This window comes from Siphateles boraxobius, unplaced genomic scaffold (genome assembly GCF_051911475.1).
Source record: "Siphateles boraxobius isolate OS27281-9 unplaced genomic scaffold, OSU_SipBor_1 56, whole genome shotgun sequence".
NCBI lineage: Eukaryota > Metazoa > Chordata > Actinopteri > Cypriniformes > Leuciscidae > Siphateles > Siphateles boraxobius.
The window spans coordinates 10,497,745-10,511,345 of record NW_027509182.1 but is presented as its reverse complement, the minus strand read 5'-3'; the positions used below and the strand labels follow the sequence as shown (position 1 = coordinate 10,511,345).

The 13,601-nt window shown below is 41.3% G+C and overlaps 1 protein-coding gene across 2 annotated transcripts in view; it reads right to left on the bottom strand.

The window, feature by feature from the left end:
- The window catches only part of LOC143715086 (voltage-gated potassium channel subunit beta-3), an 84,782-nt gene extending 73,430 nt beyond the window's left edge, over nt 1-11,352 (bottom strand). For both annotated transcript variants that reach the window (XM_077206716.1, XM_077206718.1), the window contains exons 1-2: nt 11,305-11,352; nt 10,381-10,742 (exon numbers count right to left, since the gene is read on the bottom strand). In XM_077206716.1, coding sequence (XP_077062831.1) covers nt 10,381-10,670 — 290 coding nt within the window. In that variant the 5' untranslated portion in view covers nt 10,671-10,742; nt 11,305-11,352. The remainder of the gene's footprint in view (nt 1-10,380; nt 10,743-11,304) is intronic.
- Nucleotides 11,353-13,601: the final 2,249 nt, after the last annotated feature.

Here is a 13,601-nt window from a genome sequence, read left to right as displayed (position 1 = left end):
GTGGAGTGAAGACTCGCCAGATAGTTCGTTATGACCCTGGGGTCCACCACTTTACATGCCTGAAAGAGGTGTTTCTACTAGCCAAGCCTAGGCGGGCCATTGGAACATCGTTCTTATCATAGGCCCAGCCCCAGGCCTGATGTAATGAACGTCTGGGGAGTCAGAAGAGAGGAGAGGGCTGGATTTCTTTTTAATGAAGCCCTCCGGGGAGATTATCCATCAGCGACACTGTGTGCGCTTGTGCTGGATAACCTCCCTCAGATCCCTCTTCTTGCGGGAGTCACGCCTCTTCTGCGCCCTGTTCCTCCACGGAGGGGGCGCACGAGAGGCGACACTGGCTCTCTGGCCCTGTCTACGGTCCTCGGACCGTGAAGGGCCAGGCCCTCCCGCCTGCCTGGGTGTGGAACCGGATCTCAGCGGTATGCAGGATCCTGCAGCAGGTCGGCCTGATATGCCTGCAGCACCGCCATAGTGTGCAGGGAAGCACCAGCCTGAACCGCTGTCGTGTATGCTCTGCCATTCAAACGTGCTGTTGACTTTAGCGGTTTGGATGGCAGGGTTGGAGCTCTCAGTGTCGACGCCTGCCCAGACACGAGATAGTTCGCAAACGACTCGTCAAATGGGCGGCATCGACACATACCCATGCTCTGCGATCCCCTCAACATCAGCGAAATTAACCCGCTGATGTCGGTGAATACGGGCAGAGTATGGGCTCTTCCATGCCCTCTCGATCTCCGTGTGAAGATCAGGAAGGAATGGAAGGCTCACCTGAGCTGGAGTGTATGGCAGGGGAGAAACCGATCGCCAAGCCTACCGCGAGCGGTCTCTCCTCTAGCGCGTCGCCATGGCAGCTACAGCCTGTTGGCGGCGCGCTCCACAACATCCACCAGGTCTGCATACACGGGGCAGGGTGGCTGAGAGGGTTCAGGATCTACCTGATTATAAACCTCCTCAGCCATCTCCTGCTCGTCCTGAAGAGCAGCAACTGCAGGAAACCATTGGTGCCTGCAGTTCGCCCTCGTCAGCCGTCGAATCATTTGAGAGGTTTACAGGACTCTCAAGATGATCGATGAGCTCTATCTGGAAGCCCATGATGCAAGTCGCCGCTCTGCCTCGGCACGAGCGGGACCACGCGGACCAGACGTTGAACCCCCTTCACTCGAGAAGAGGGCCAGACGAGAGCGGAGCGTTTTAAGAGAAAAACGCTCACAGTTCACACAGAGGATTCCCTCGAGAACCTCTCGTGCGCGCTCTTCTCCCAGGCAGGAAAAAACACACTCGTGTGCTGTACATTTCATTTTCTTACCGTTTCATTGAGTAGCGTTTTCAAACAGACAGTCCCTGAAGACGATAAGGTGATTTGTCATGTTTGCAAGGCGCCCCTTTATACTTCCAGGTCGCACGTTAATCATTCACGCTAATGATTCACGGGCTGTCGCCGGTCAATATGATTGACGTGATTTGATAGTGATTTCAGACACCTGTCACGCCTGAGGCGTTCCCCATAGCGTCGTTGACGTATTGTTGAGTTCCCTTCGAAAGGGAACACCCCATGTAATCCACTGCGTCCTAGAAAGCACAAAACTTGACCTTCTACACTGTCAAAAAAAAGTACTTAAAAATTGCCCCTATTATGCTTTTTCGGTTATTGTCTCCTAAAAGAAAGAAGCTCCTGAAACGAATCGTCAGTAATAGGTTGGTTTCACGTGACGTCACGCTGCTGCAACGCGAGAGCGCGAAAATTCAGATGGAGGGCAGGAAGTGAAATAGCTGAGGATCTGCCATCAATGTTTTGTGTAGTTTACGGCTGCTCCAATCGTTCTAATCGAGAAAAGGGAAAGGGTTTTTATAGAGTACCAAAGATTGTCATTCATAAAGGTGAGAAATGTAAAAAGCTCACAGAACAACGCCGTAAAAAGGGGATTTTTAACAATACGTTACGTCTGCGGTTTGGGAGGAGCAGAGTCTGTTAATGCCGTGTCTGCAGGGACGGTGTGTTAGCTAGCCAACGTGCTTTTTTGTGTCTGTGTTTATATAGCATTAGGTTGTCGTTCAGGGGATCAGTGGGAATGGGACATTAAATGATCAAGGTAAATTAGACTCAATACGGACTCTCCGCAACGGTTTTCTCCATAGACGTATTCTCTATGTTTACTTCCTGCCCTCCATCTGAAATCGCCCCACCTTCCCGCGTCATCATAATCGTCATCATAATCACGTGACTGAAACCCAGCAATTCCAGTATTACCTCCTGCATGAACCTACATAGGTTTGTAACAAATTAGCATAATGCCAGTCTATGGTCTTCATTTGTTGCCCGTGAACAACGTCTACTTTGTCCTTCAAACACTGTAGTTGTAGCTGCGACTGGAAGAGTTTGGTTCGTGTGTCAACATGTTGAGATGCTGTTTTCTACTGCTAAAGCAAATCCACTTTGATGCTCTTTCAAAGGATGACACTCCTGCTTGAATTGATATGGTAAAACTGATGCCAGCATTACTCTTCGTATCAGTGTGTATCAAATGGAGAGGAAGATCCGGAGCTGAATATTCAGATATGGTAATGAGCGTTTGGTTTATGAGTCTGACAGGCGCTGTAAGCAGTCGACTAATCAGAACAGACTGGGCCATCTGACCAATCAGAGCAGGTTCTCATAAAGGCGGGGTTTAGAGAGACTGAATCCTTTATACACAAGTTTTTGAGCCGTTTCCGCTCTACATCCTAAACTCCTCCCGTTTATGCAATCCACTTCCGTTCTGGCGGGCTGGTAATGCTACCTAGCTCCGTTGTGCCGACAAAGCACTGATATCGCAGTGACAAAGAGGATAACAATTAACTTACAACATGAATAAAAGTGGTTTCGGGAACGATGTGTGCGGTAGTTGGGTGCAAAAACTCGCGAAAGCACCTGAACGAGTGGTTAGATAGAGAGTGTTACGGCCACAAACCAGCTACGAAGAGGCAATGTCCATGCTCTCCATTGTTTACATTTTTTCGCAAGCCTGATACCGACTCGGAATCAAGGACCTGGCTGAAGGCATTGAATCTAAAGAAACCACCCGCACCGTTTTTGTTTGTTCCTATCACTTTGTTGACCAAAAACCAACCAAGGATAATCCTTTCCCAGAGTTGTGGTTGGGATACAATCGCCCTCCCCAGCCAAAGAGGCGTCAACTCACCCAGCGGACCACTGTCTCCACCCAGAGAAAGAAACGCAGACTTGCATCTGAGAGTAAGTAAAGCAAAATTAACTATGAATTTGAAAATACTGTTAATTATAAACAAGTTGTCATACACTAACATTGCTACCGGTATTTTGCTGAGGCAGTTGATTGTTTTGGATATGGGACAAACAATGCCCACGATAGCTACATCATTAATTTTGTGTGTGTGTGTGTGTGTGCATGCCTGCGTGTGCCTTATGCTGCGTTCATGTGCGATGGTAATTATGGTAAATACCAAAAGCCGACGTGGAAAATGCACATGAACACCCCTCATGTGGTATTTTCCACTGGGCAACTCATAGAATATTTTGATGGACGAGTTGCCGAGATGAAATAACCTTTGAACTTTTCAAAAAGGCTGAGAGCACCCCAAGAGTCGTGAATGGTAAAAATATATACTATTCATGATCTAAAAAATATATAGCATATTATTTTATTATTATTATACTTTGTTGCTGTGCATATATTGGTACGCCTCGGAGGCTTTCAGATTGTCCATTGCTTTTCCGTCTATTGCCATGGATTGTATAAAGTAGGAGCAAATATTACTGTACGTTATCCTGGGCCACGTCATCATGTTATCCTCCCAGTTCTGTACTGAATTCGGGTGGGGGATAGTAACGCCATCTCCAGTTAAAGTAGTGGAACCGTGTTCCCAAGCTAGCATCTTAATAGCTGTGTTTACACCGGCAGACGCTGTGCAAACCACTTCCGGCGGAAATGAAGTGCATAGGTGTAGAGTTATGGCTCCGCCCACGATTTGCCGCGTAAACTTGTGTATTGAATGGTTTCAGAAACTGTGAGAGTAGAGGAGACACTGCAATGTATATTATTGTCAGGGATTGGGTGTGATGAAAGTAGCGAGGACTCAAGTGCAGGACAATGGGTTTTAATGATAATAAAATAAAACAAAAAGTACCCGACGGGGGGGGGGGGGGGGGGATATGGGAAACTAGACTACACTAGACAGTGCGACGACGAACCAACACAGGACTGAAAATACAAGGAAAGAAAGGGGGAGGAGGGGCCGCAAGTCCGTTTTTTATGACAGTGTTGTGAAATATACGCCCCACAGCTGTAGGGGGAGCTCGTTGAGAAAACATGCGACAACAAAAGTGAAAATCAGCGAAGAAATAGCTAGAGTTGCCGAGTTCCCCTTTAACCAAGGAGAAATAATCTGGGCAGGAACAATGCCATCTAGTGGTGAAATCAAGGAACTTCAGACAAAACATTACAGTTTACATAGTGTTCTCCCCCCGTAGTGCGACTCGACGCGTAAAAAGACAGTCATTATTGTCATTAAAGGTGCTCTAAGCGATGTCACGCATTTTTTAGGCCAAAACATTTTTTGTCACATACAGGAAACATCTCCTCACTATCCGCTAGCTGCCTGTCCCCTGAACACTGTAAAAAAACGCAGTCTCTGCAGACACCCCAGGCTCCACAAATGGCAACAAAAACAAACTGGGCTAACCAGCACCACGAAACATAACAAACTGTTCCAGCCAATAACTGACTAGAAGGATTTGGGGGGTTAGTGCGCGGATGAGGAGGAGGGAGGGTCGAGCTAGCCTCCGTTTTGTTTGACAATACTTCGAACGTCAACAAGAAGTGACGTCACCCAACATCGCTTAGAGCACCTTTAATTATGTCCCCAATGAAATAAAACCTTACCAATCTGATACGATCTGGTCCAGTCGCTCTGGATAAGTTGATCTTCAGCTTGGTCATCTGCATTTTCCGGATCAGATTCCGGCTCGAATTAATAAGGTAGTACCGACATTATCACCTGCCATTATTGCTTGGGAGCTGATGTTCCAAATATGGAAACGGGCGTGACATTTACGTCACACTTTTAAGGTTTTTGGGCCAATCACAATGCACTGGATCGCTGGCCAATCAGAGCACATCACGCTTTTCAGAACGCATTTCAGAAAGGCGGAGCATAGAGGAGCAACAATTATGTACAGTATGTGTAAACTAATGACTTTTTTTTACCTAAAATCGCGTAAACACATTGCATTAAACCAAATACACAAAATAATGTTCTTTTTAGAACCATCATGACCCATTTAATACCATGGAGTCACAATATGTAGCCTTAAGGTACTAATATACAACTTTTAGTGTAAAACAACTTACAAAGAAATACATACATTACCATTCAAAAGTTAGGTGTAGGTAAGATTTGTTAATGCTTTTGAAAGAAGTTTTTTTATGCTCACCAAGACTGCATTTATGTGATCAAACACAGAAAAAACAGTAATATTGTGAAATATTACTACAATTTAAAGTAACTGTTTAATATTAAAGTAACACACAAAAATCGCTGCAAAAGATGCTTTCCAACAGGTTTTATCGTAGTTTTTGTCCTGACTTAAGTCAATGGAGTTGGACAAAAACTACGATAAAACCTGTTTGAAAGCATTATTTGCAGCGATTTTTGTGTGACTATATCAGTGAACACCCCAGACCTCTCGGTGAGTTTCACGTCTTTGTAAACTAAAGTTTAATGCGTTTTATGAATGATTGTTCCAGTGCACCTATGAAACCATTGTGTAGGTGGGGGGGTGCTAACACAAAAACATAAAATTCTCGGGACAGCAGCATTTGTCTAAATTTCAATCTTAACCCTTCCATTTCATCAGAAACGATCTTAAAACAGGGCTTTAAGTGTAAAATACCGAACTTGTCCTTTAAACGATAGAAATGACATTTTAGACTAGTTTATTTTAGGACCAGTAACTTCTTTGTCTCATTTTAGTCTCCACCATACAAGGCCTATGGCTCCGGCTACAGATGTAACAGTACACTGAGTGGACAGTTGTGATAACTAAATTCACTGAGTATAATCTAAGCATTGCGATTTTGCTGAGGATGTTTAAAAGACTGAAGTGATTAAATACTGCTGTTTTTAACCTGTCTCCCTGTGAACACTATTAGGCAGTCCGAATAGCTCTGGTGACTCTTGAATGTGCCTTTCCTAAGCTCCAAAAAACAACTGATTATGTTGAAGAAAATGGTCAAAGATTATATTATGGGAAGAGCGGTTACCAGTGTACACGAGGTGATTACTCAACGACGGTAAGATCCTCTTTGGCCAGACAGAGGGCAACCTAAGGCAGGGGGTCACCGCAGCCACTGGGCATCTCCTGAAGGAGTTGTTTATGTGAGATGATTATGAGAGTAGAGCGGATGTCTGTGAGGCCAGCGGCATCATTACATCATGAAGGGGGGATGAGCTGTGAGAAGTTACGGCAGTCTGACCCAGAAATGTGAGTTCCTCTATACCACTCACCAGAAACCGCATACATTGTATGGCTTGTTTTTCATTGTGACAAGTGTCTGCAACTATGCCAGGGGACAACACCCTGAAGAAAAGAAGATTATAGATAAAGAGCTAATGGGAATGGGCTTTCAAGAGTCAGCTGATACAATGAGGTGATTGTCATTATTTGTTATGGAGACAGTAACAAAACTTAATTTATATGAGGGACATGATGTTGGTTGCCTTATGGGCAAGGAAAATGTATAGAAGTGTTGATTTTGAGCTAATATGTTGTAGCGAATTAGCTCTATGAAATATTAATAACCAATCATAACTTGTTATAATTGATTATGAATATTTGTGTCAGTTAATCGGTTAACTTGATGTAGCTACATTAACATTTCAACCAATTACTCAGTTCATTCTGTGAACCCTCAATATTGGTTATTAATTAATTAATAGAAATGTACATTTCCGGGGCATGGGAAATGTTTTTCTTACTAAGTACTACTAAGAGCAAATAGTCAAGATCGATATGATTATTGACTTCCAGATATGAGCTTGAGACATGGACAACTTTATGTGTGATATGAACAAGACTTTATTAACTAGACTAAACATTTAAACTACTCTAACATACACATACATACATGCATATAGTTTCCCAAGGGAAAGAGAGCCGAAGTAGAATACAGGAAAGCAAGAAGTTATAGCATTGTTTGAAATTCAGCAGATCAACAGCCTTGAGCAAACCATCAGTTTAGTTCTAACACACCCTTCTTTAAAAGGGGTAAGGATACTTAATGTATCGAATACTGAGACTAAGTTTGATACTTGATACTTGCCCATTTGAATTAAACTGTCCTGATGCAATTTGTTGAGGCTCCAGTTGATCTTTGCTGATGTTGTCTTGATGAGAGAGGACCAGTTGGAGACAGAGGATCTTTGGTGAATAGTAAGACAAGGCCGCAGCCTGGTACAAGCTTGGGGGGGTCCTTAGAACACTTCTAGTTTAGCATCATCTTCACATCAGGACTTCTCAGGAAGGACAGAGAGAAAGTCAACGGGGGCTCAGAGAGCCAAGAGCGTCCAGAGAGTCCAAAAGCCAAAAGAGAGAGAGCGAGACTGATCTTGATCAGTGATTTAAAAGAGTGAAGATGTCACACCCTCTGGGGGTATGTGAGACAATGCGTAGTTGTCCCTTTGGAGGGAGATTTTATGACTCTTTGTGTTCATACAGCACATTTGAATCTGTAATTTCATTGGGTGTTTAGGAGAAAGAATCTTCAAGATTCTTATAATACCCATGAGTCACAAAGTTAACAAAATGTAATGTAAATTAACAAACGAGGAACGAAGATTGGAATTTATAGAGACCAAATATGGTTCACATATTTGTATGCAAAGTCTAAAACATTAACCCATTAGAGTTTACAAGAAAACAAAGGCCAAAACAACATCCGAAGGAAAATCATGAGATGTGAAAATTAGATACATGTTTATACATTTCTCAAGTGGTTATATATATATATATATATATATATATATATATATATATATATATATATATATAGAATATATAGGATTAACAGGGTTTATTTCTCCTTCTCAGGAGAATTAAGTGAGTGTCACATCTCTCAGGAATTCCCTTTTAGAGGTCGTAAAAATCCTTATCTATGTAACAGGACCCCGAGTTCTGCCAGTGGTGTTAGCTTCATTGGGATGTTAGTTTCAGGGGAAGTTACACTGATCTTTGTTGGGAGAGTGAGTTTGCGGGACTATTCATTAGATAAAATGAAGAATTTGTGTGTGTGATTGGTCCAGACGCTACAATGTCTATAACATAGTTTTAACTCCTGAATTCGTTAGACATGGTGGTGGCTAAAGATGAAGACAGCTTTTGTAGATTTGACGGCAACAACAAAGTGACATATTGGCTAAGTCAATATCAAATTATCCAGAGAGTCCTTCACATTTATGATTATTGTGAACAAAGGGGGAAAATGTTGTTTGACTGACATTGACCAAGTCTGTACAGCACGACCTGACCTGACAGAAACAACTGATGACTTTGAAAATGTTTGTAGATAACTGGATTAAGAGACCAAACAACAGGCCTGAAAAGCAGGATACACTGTAAGACTGAGGGCCATTGCCCTCCAAATACTCTGAAACAAAAATATTACTCAAAGCCACAATCACATCTTCTTATCAGAGGCAGAGAAAGATGTCTGGAGGAAATTTGGCTGAAGGACAACGTTAGGGTTAGTGGTGAGTGCAAACTTTATCCAAACAACATTATGTTAGATTGATGCACGAGTTGATTCATGCATCAAAAGGGGGATGGTAACAATTGCCAAATATGGCCAAAATATGGTTTACTAGGGGACTGTTATATGATTCCCCCTTTTCTTAGTGTTTAGGTTCAGTCCTATTTCTTAATTTTCCTGCTCTTCAGTTATAGCACCTGTGTCCTGTTCATCATCATCATCTGTGTCACCTGTTTCCCAATTATGTTCCTTTGTTTTCCTGTGTTATTTAAGCCATCTGTTTTTCACTATTCCTTGTCTGTTCCCGTTGATGTATAACGTGTGTTGTGGCTCCTGAGTTTGCTTAAATTCCTGTTTCCAGTTCCTCATCGTCTTCCTTGTGATTCCTTCAACAACTACGTTACCTAACAGGGACAATATATGTTGGGAAGACACTGAGCTTAACTGGGTAAATATGGCCAAAATATGGTTTACTAGGGGACAATATATGTTGGGAAGACACTGAGCTTAACTGGGTAAAAGCACTGCAAGAAGCCATTCTTCTCCCTAACAAAATTGCTGTATTCTTCTCCATAACAAAATTGCAGGACTGTTTCAGCAGGAAACGCCAGGGCAAATGCAGCAGCGAAGGCTGTGAAAGAAACTATGTGTACTTCACTATCTGAGAATAACCTCAAAATTTGTTTTTCTCTACAGAGCATGCAGATTTTGATACAGGGAATGTGCCCAATGAAATAATGGCTATGGATGAATTTGGCTAACTTTCCTGACCTGGGTTATTATTGTGGCACCTGCACAGCGCATAATGTGGGAAGTTAGAGAGCAAGCATACTTGCCCTATCCACCCCACTCTTAAAATTTTCCTTTTACAGGACGTAAGGATGGATTGCATCAAACAGAACCGATTCACATAGAGCACAAAGTGAGGGATCAAAGGCTTGTGCTTGTAACGGCCTACCTTACCAACGAGGGAAAGACCATTGCAACGACTCGCAAAGAGTCACCCTGGTGAGAACGGGATGTCTATGGGGCAAACGAGATGGCCAACACACCTGGAGGTAGATGCACCAACTAATGGTTTGAATTTAGCAAAATAATCTGTTTTTGTGATGATTTTGATCTTATTTGATTGAATCAAAATAGGGCTTAGATCCAATGATTTGATTGGTTAAGGATTCATTAGAAAATATTTCAGGTAAATTATAAGGATTATTATTGAAGAAACTTGATGATTAGGCTTTCCATTAAGGGTAAGAAAGAAAATCTGGCTGATCATGGAAATGAACGGCCAAAACGCATAAAAAGTTTTACATTTTTAGTTGAAAACTGTGTTGTATAAACGGCCCCTGAACTGAAAGGGTAAACATGAAACTAAGACATATGATCAAAAACCCAAGACATAACCTGACATAAATGTCTTTATAGTCACTTTTGGTCAAATTAATGCATCCTTACTGAATAAAAGTATTAATTTCTTGTTCTATCTTCTGTTCCGAATGTAGCTTCTGTTTTGCTACTGCCACCTTCATTTATTATCCTTTCACATTTGCTTTTGATTTGATTGGGTTTGATTGACACCATTGAGAGTGCATTTCCCAAAACACACACACACACTCACCGGTACAGCATGGCTTGTCTCTCTGATTGGCAGTCATTGATGCTGAGTCCACACTCCCTCAAGTAAAGCTCAAGACGCCGGCGCTCGATCAGTCTCTGCGCCGCCTCCAAAATCTGAGAAGCCAAGGCATCCGTTTCTCCTTTCTGCCCCTTTCCTCGGCTTTGCACATTAACTTTTGCCCCAGTGCTGCTCGCTGCCCCTGACGAGGCTTTAGGCTTCTTGCTGATCCCGTATAGGTCCTCAACGGAGAATTTGCCCCCCTTCGCCCCACGACCCCCAAACATAGCCATTTTCCAGGGTTTTGTTCGGTCTGTCGTCGTCTTCGGTTTGAGCTCTCAGTTGAGCATTTAGACACACTCCAACTGGCAGAACCAAGTGAAAAAAAGATAAAAGAAAGGCAAAAAAAAGCAAAGAACAAAGTTTCAGCATGCAGGTACCAAATTAAATATATCATTTGGAGATGCCACATTTATCTGAAACACACACAGATAAAAGAAAAAAAAACTCCCGTCCTTTGATGTTTGTTCTTTTACACAGTGAAAATGATTTAAAAAAGAACATCTGCACACATCACTGTCAAAAGTCACACACATCATCTCTTTCACTGCAACCTTCCCCAAAAAAAACATTTTCTTGAGCAATTGTGGAGTTTTATACTTTTTTATTTTCTAGTAAATATGTCTAAACATTCTAAAAAACAAGATGCATTTACTTGACAAGCAAAATTGCGCAAATAATAAGATTTTCTTTTATAGAATATCTCCTGATTTAAGATACATTCTTTTCTTACCCCAAATATTTTTGTTGTTGTTGTTGCTTAAAGCATTAACCTTTAGTTTGAATTATACTTAAAACAAATGGAAACAACCCAGACACATCAAAAAAAAGTTTACAAATTGCTGAAAATTTCAATTTCTTTCTTACTTTTGTCCCTTTTGCTTTCTCCTCTCTTTTGCTCAGTCTCTTTCGCTCTTTGGTATGAAAGATGACAGAGGATTTACAGTGATGTTGTAGGTTTAGATTTAAAACACACACACACACACACACACACACACACACACACACACACACACACACACACACACACACACACACACACACACACACACACACACACACACTAACACACACACACACACACACACTAACACACACACACACAGTGTAATGCTCAATCTGCTTGCATTGGGCTTGATGTAAAAAAAAAAAAAACTCAGATAAAAAGTGACCAGGTCACCCCTCCCTCATCCAACAGCTCAAACTAATGATGTGGAAAAAGAAACACTAAAAATGATACAATAAAACTAAGGACAGAAATCCAAAAGGAAGCCAAAAATACCACAGCAAGATCTAATAATAAAAGGGAATGGTTGACAGTCATCATAACATCGTTTTCAAACAGAGCGCTATAAACAGAATATACTAGATGTTGTTCAGTACAGTAGATACAAGTTTATACAGTCTTTTTTCACAGGTGTGTATGAAGGAAAAATCACAATTTAGATCTGTTTTACGTATCATTTGTTTCTAGCGATGAGACTACATGATGATCTGATGGAGACTTCTGCGCTCAAATCAAAGTCATGAAATCAGTACTGAAATACTTCACATCAAAATCTTTTGAGACTGAATGATCTGAACTGTGCTATACACATTCATTTTGTTATATGTAAAGGCATATTTTGTTGTGTAATATCACAATTTATACATCACAATCTTGCTGTTGTTGTAATGAATGTCAGCATAAATGTGATTACATGAAGCCTTGTGTCTATGGCTCAATCAAAACTGAGAAACATCTGAAACAAAGTTGAGATTAAAATGAGACATTAAAAAATAAATGTCTACACCATAAAATCTACGGGTTGTTTTTTTAACAGCCTCTCTATGGAGCACTAAGTACTACTCTTTCTCTCTCTCCCTCTCTCTCTCTCTCTCTCTCTCTCTCACACACACACACACACACACACACACACACACACACACACACACACACACACACACACACACACACACACACACACACACACACACACACACACACAGCCAGATGTGTTGCTCTCTGTCCCATTTGTGTCAGAGGAACACAGAGGGGATTGGGGATAGAGATGAGGGGAATAGAGAGCAGTGTAATGGACTCACAGTCATTAATCTGCTGCTCTCAGCACAGCTCCAGCTTTAATCATTGCATTCTGCGCTATTCATCCATCAGAGCACATCCAGAAAAATCAAAAAAAAAAATTTTTTTTATTTTTTATGATTTTAAACATAAATCTAATCAGATAAAAGAAGTACACTTGTAGCATACTTTTGAAAAAAAAGAGAAATTTATGGAAATAAAATACTTTAAAATATATTCTCATGGGCACACTGAATGGAATGTTTCCAGACACTTAATTACATGTAATATGCAAGTAAACGAAAATGTATTAGGTTAGGTTAATAAAATTAAACAAAAACAAAAGAATGAACTTTAAGCAAAACTTACAAAGTGTATTTTTTCAAAGTGTTCAAAAGAAGTATAGTCATGAAAGTGCCCTTATACGTTTAAAGGGTGGTTGATTATGATTTAACTTTTTTTAAAAGTTATGAATCTTAAAGTTCAAAGCAAAGGGAGATGTTTTCTTTTACAGGAATCGCTTTATAAGGACTAAAACAAAGGGTGGTGAATTACCAACCCTAAAATTTACATTAACCCAGCTCCCGGGAACGCGATGTATAGATTATCATGACAGAATATACTATGACTAGAAAATATTTAACCTTACATCAGCTACATAAATTCAACTAACCATTCCGAAATGTCCTGTTGCGTTCTACATGTTGTCACTTCTTCTTGAGTCTCTCCATCTTTGTCCAACTTTGGTTTGAACATAAAAGACTAAAGATTTTTGAAATGTTCAGTGCATGGGTGCTTCTCATTTCTTATTTGTGCATCCTCGTTTCCTTTCCTCGCTTCCTTTCCTAGCGTCTCAGCTCCTTGTGAGGGAAGGACACAAGGAAAGAAAATGAGGACGGAGGAATAGAATGAAAGCTTTTTATATACATTGGAATACTTGATCACTCGAGCGTCACTTCACAGCGTCATCAGCAGCGCTCAAAGGATCTAACCCTTATGTAAACCCTAACCCTTTACCTCAATGAGGTAAAAGGACACAAGCTCTTGAAGCTCCGCCCTCTGTGCCGGGAGCAGCAGCTCATTTGCATTTAAAGGGACATAC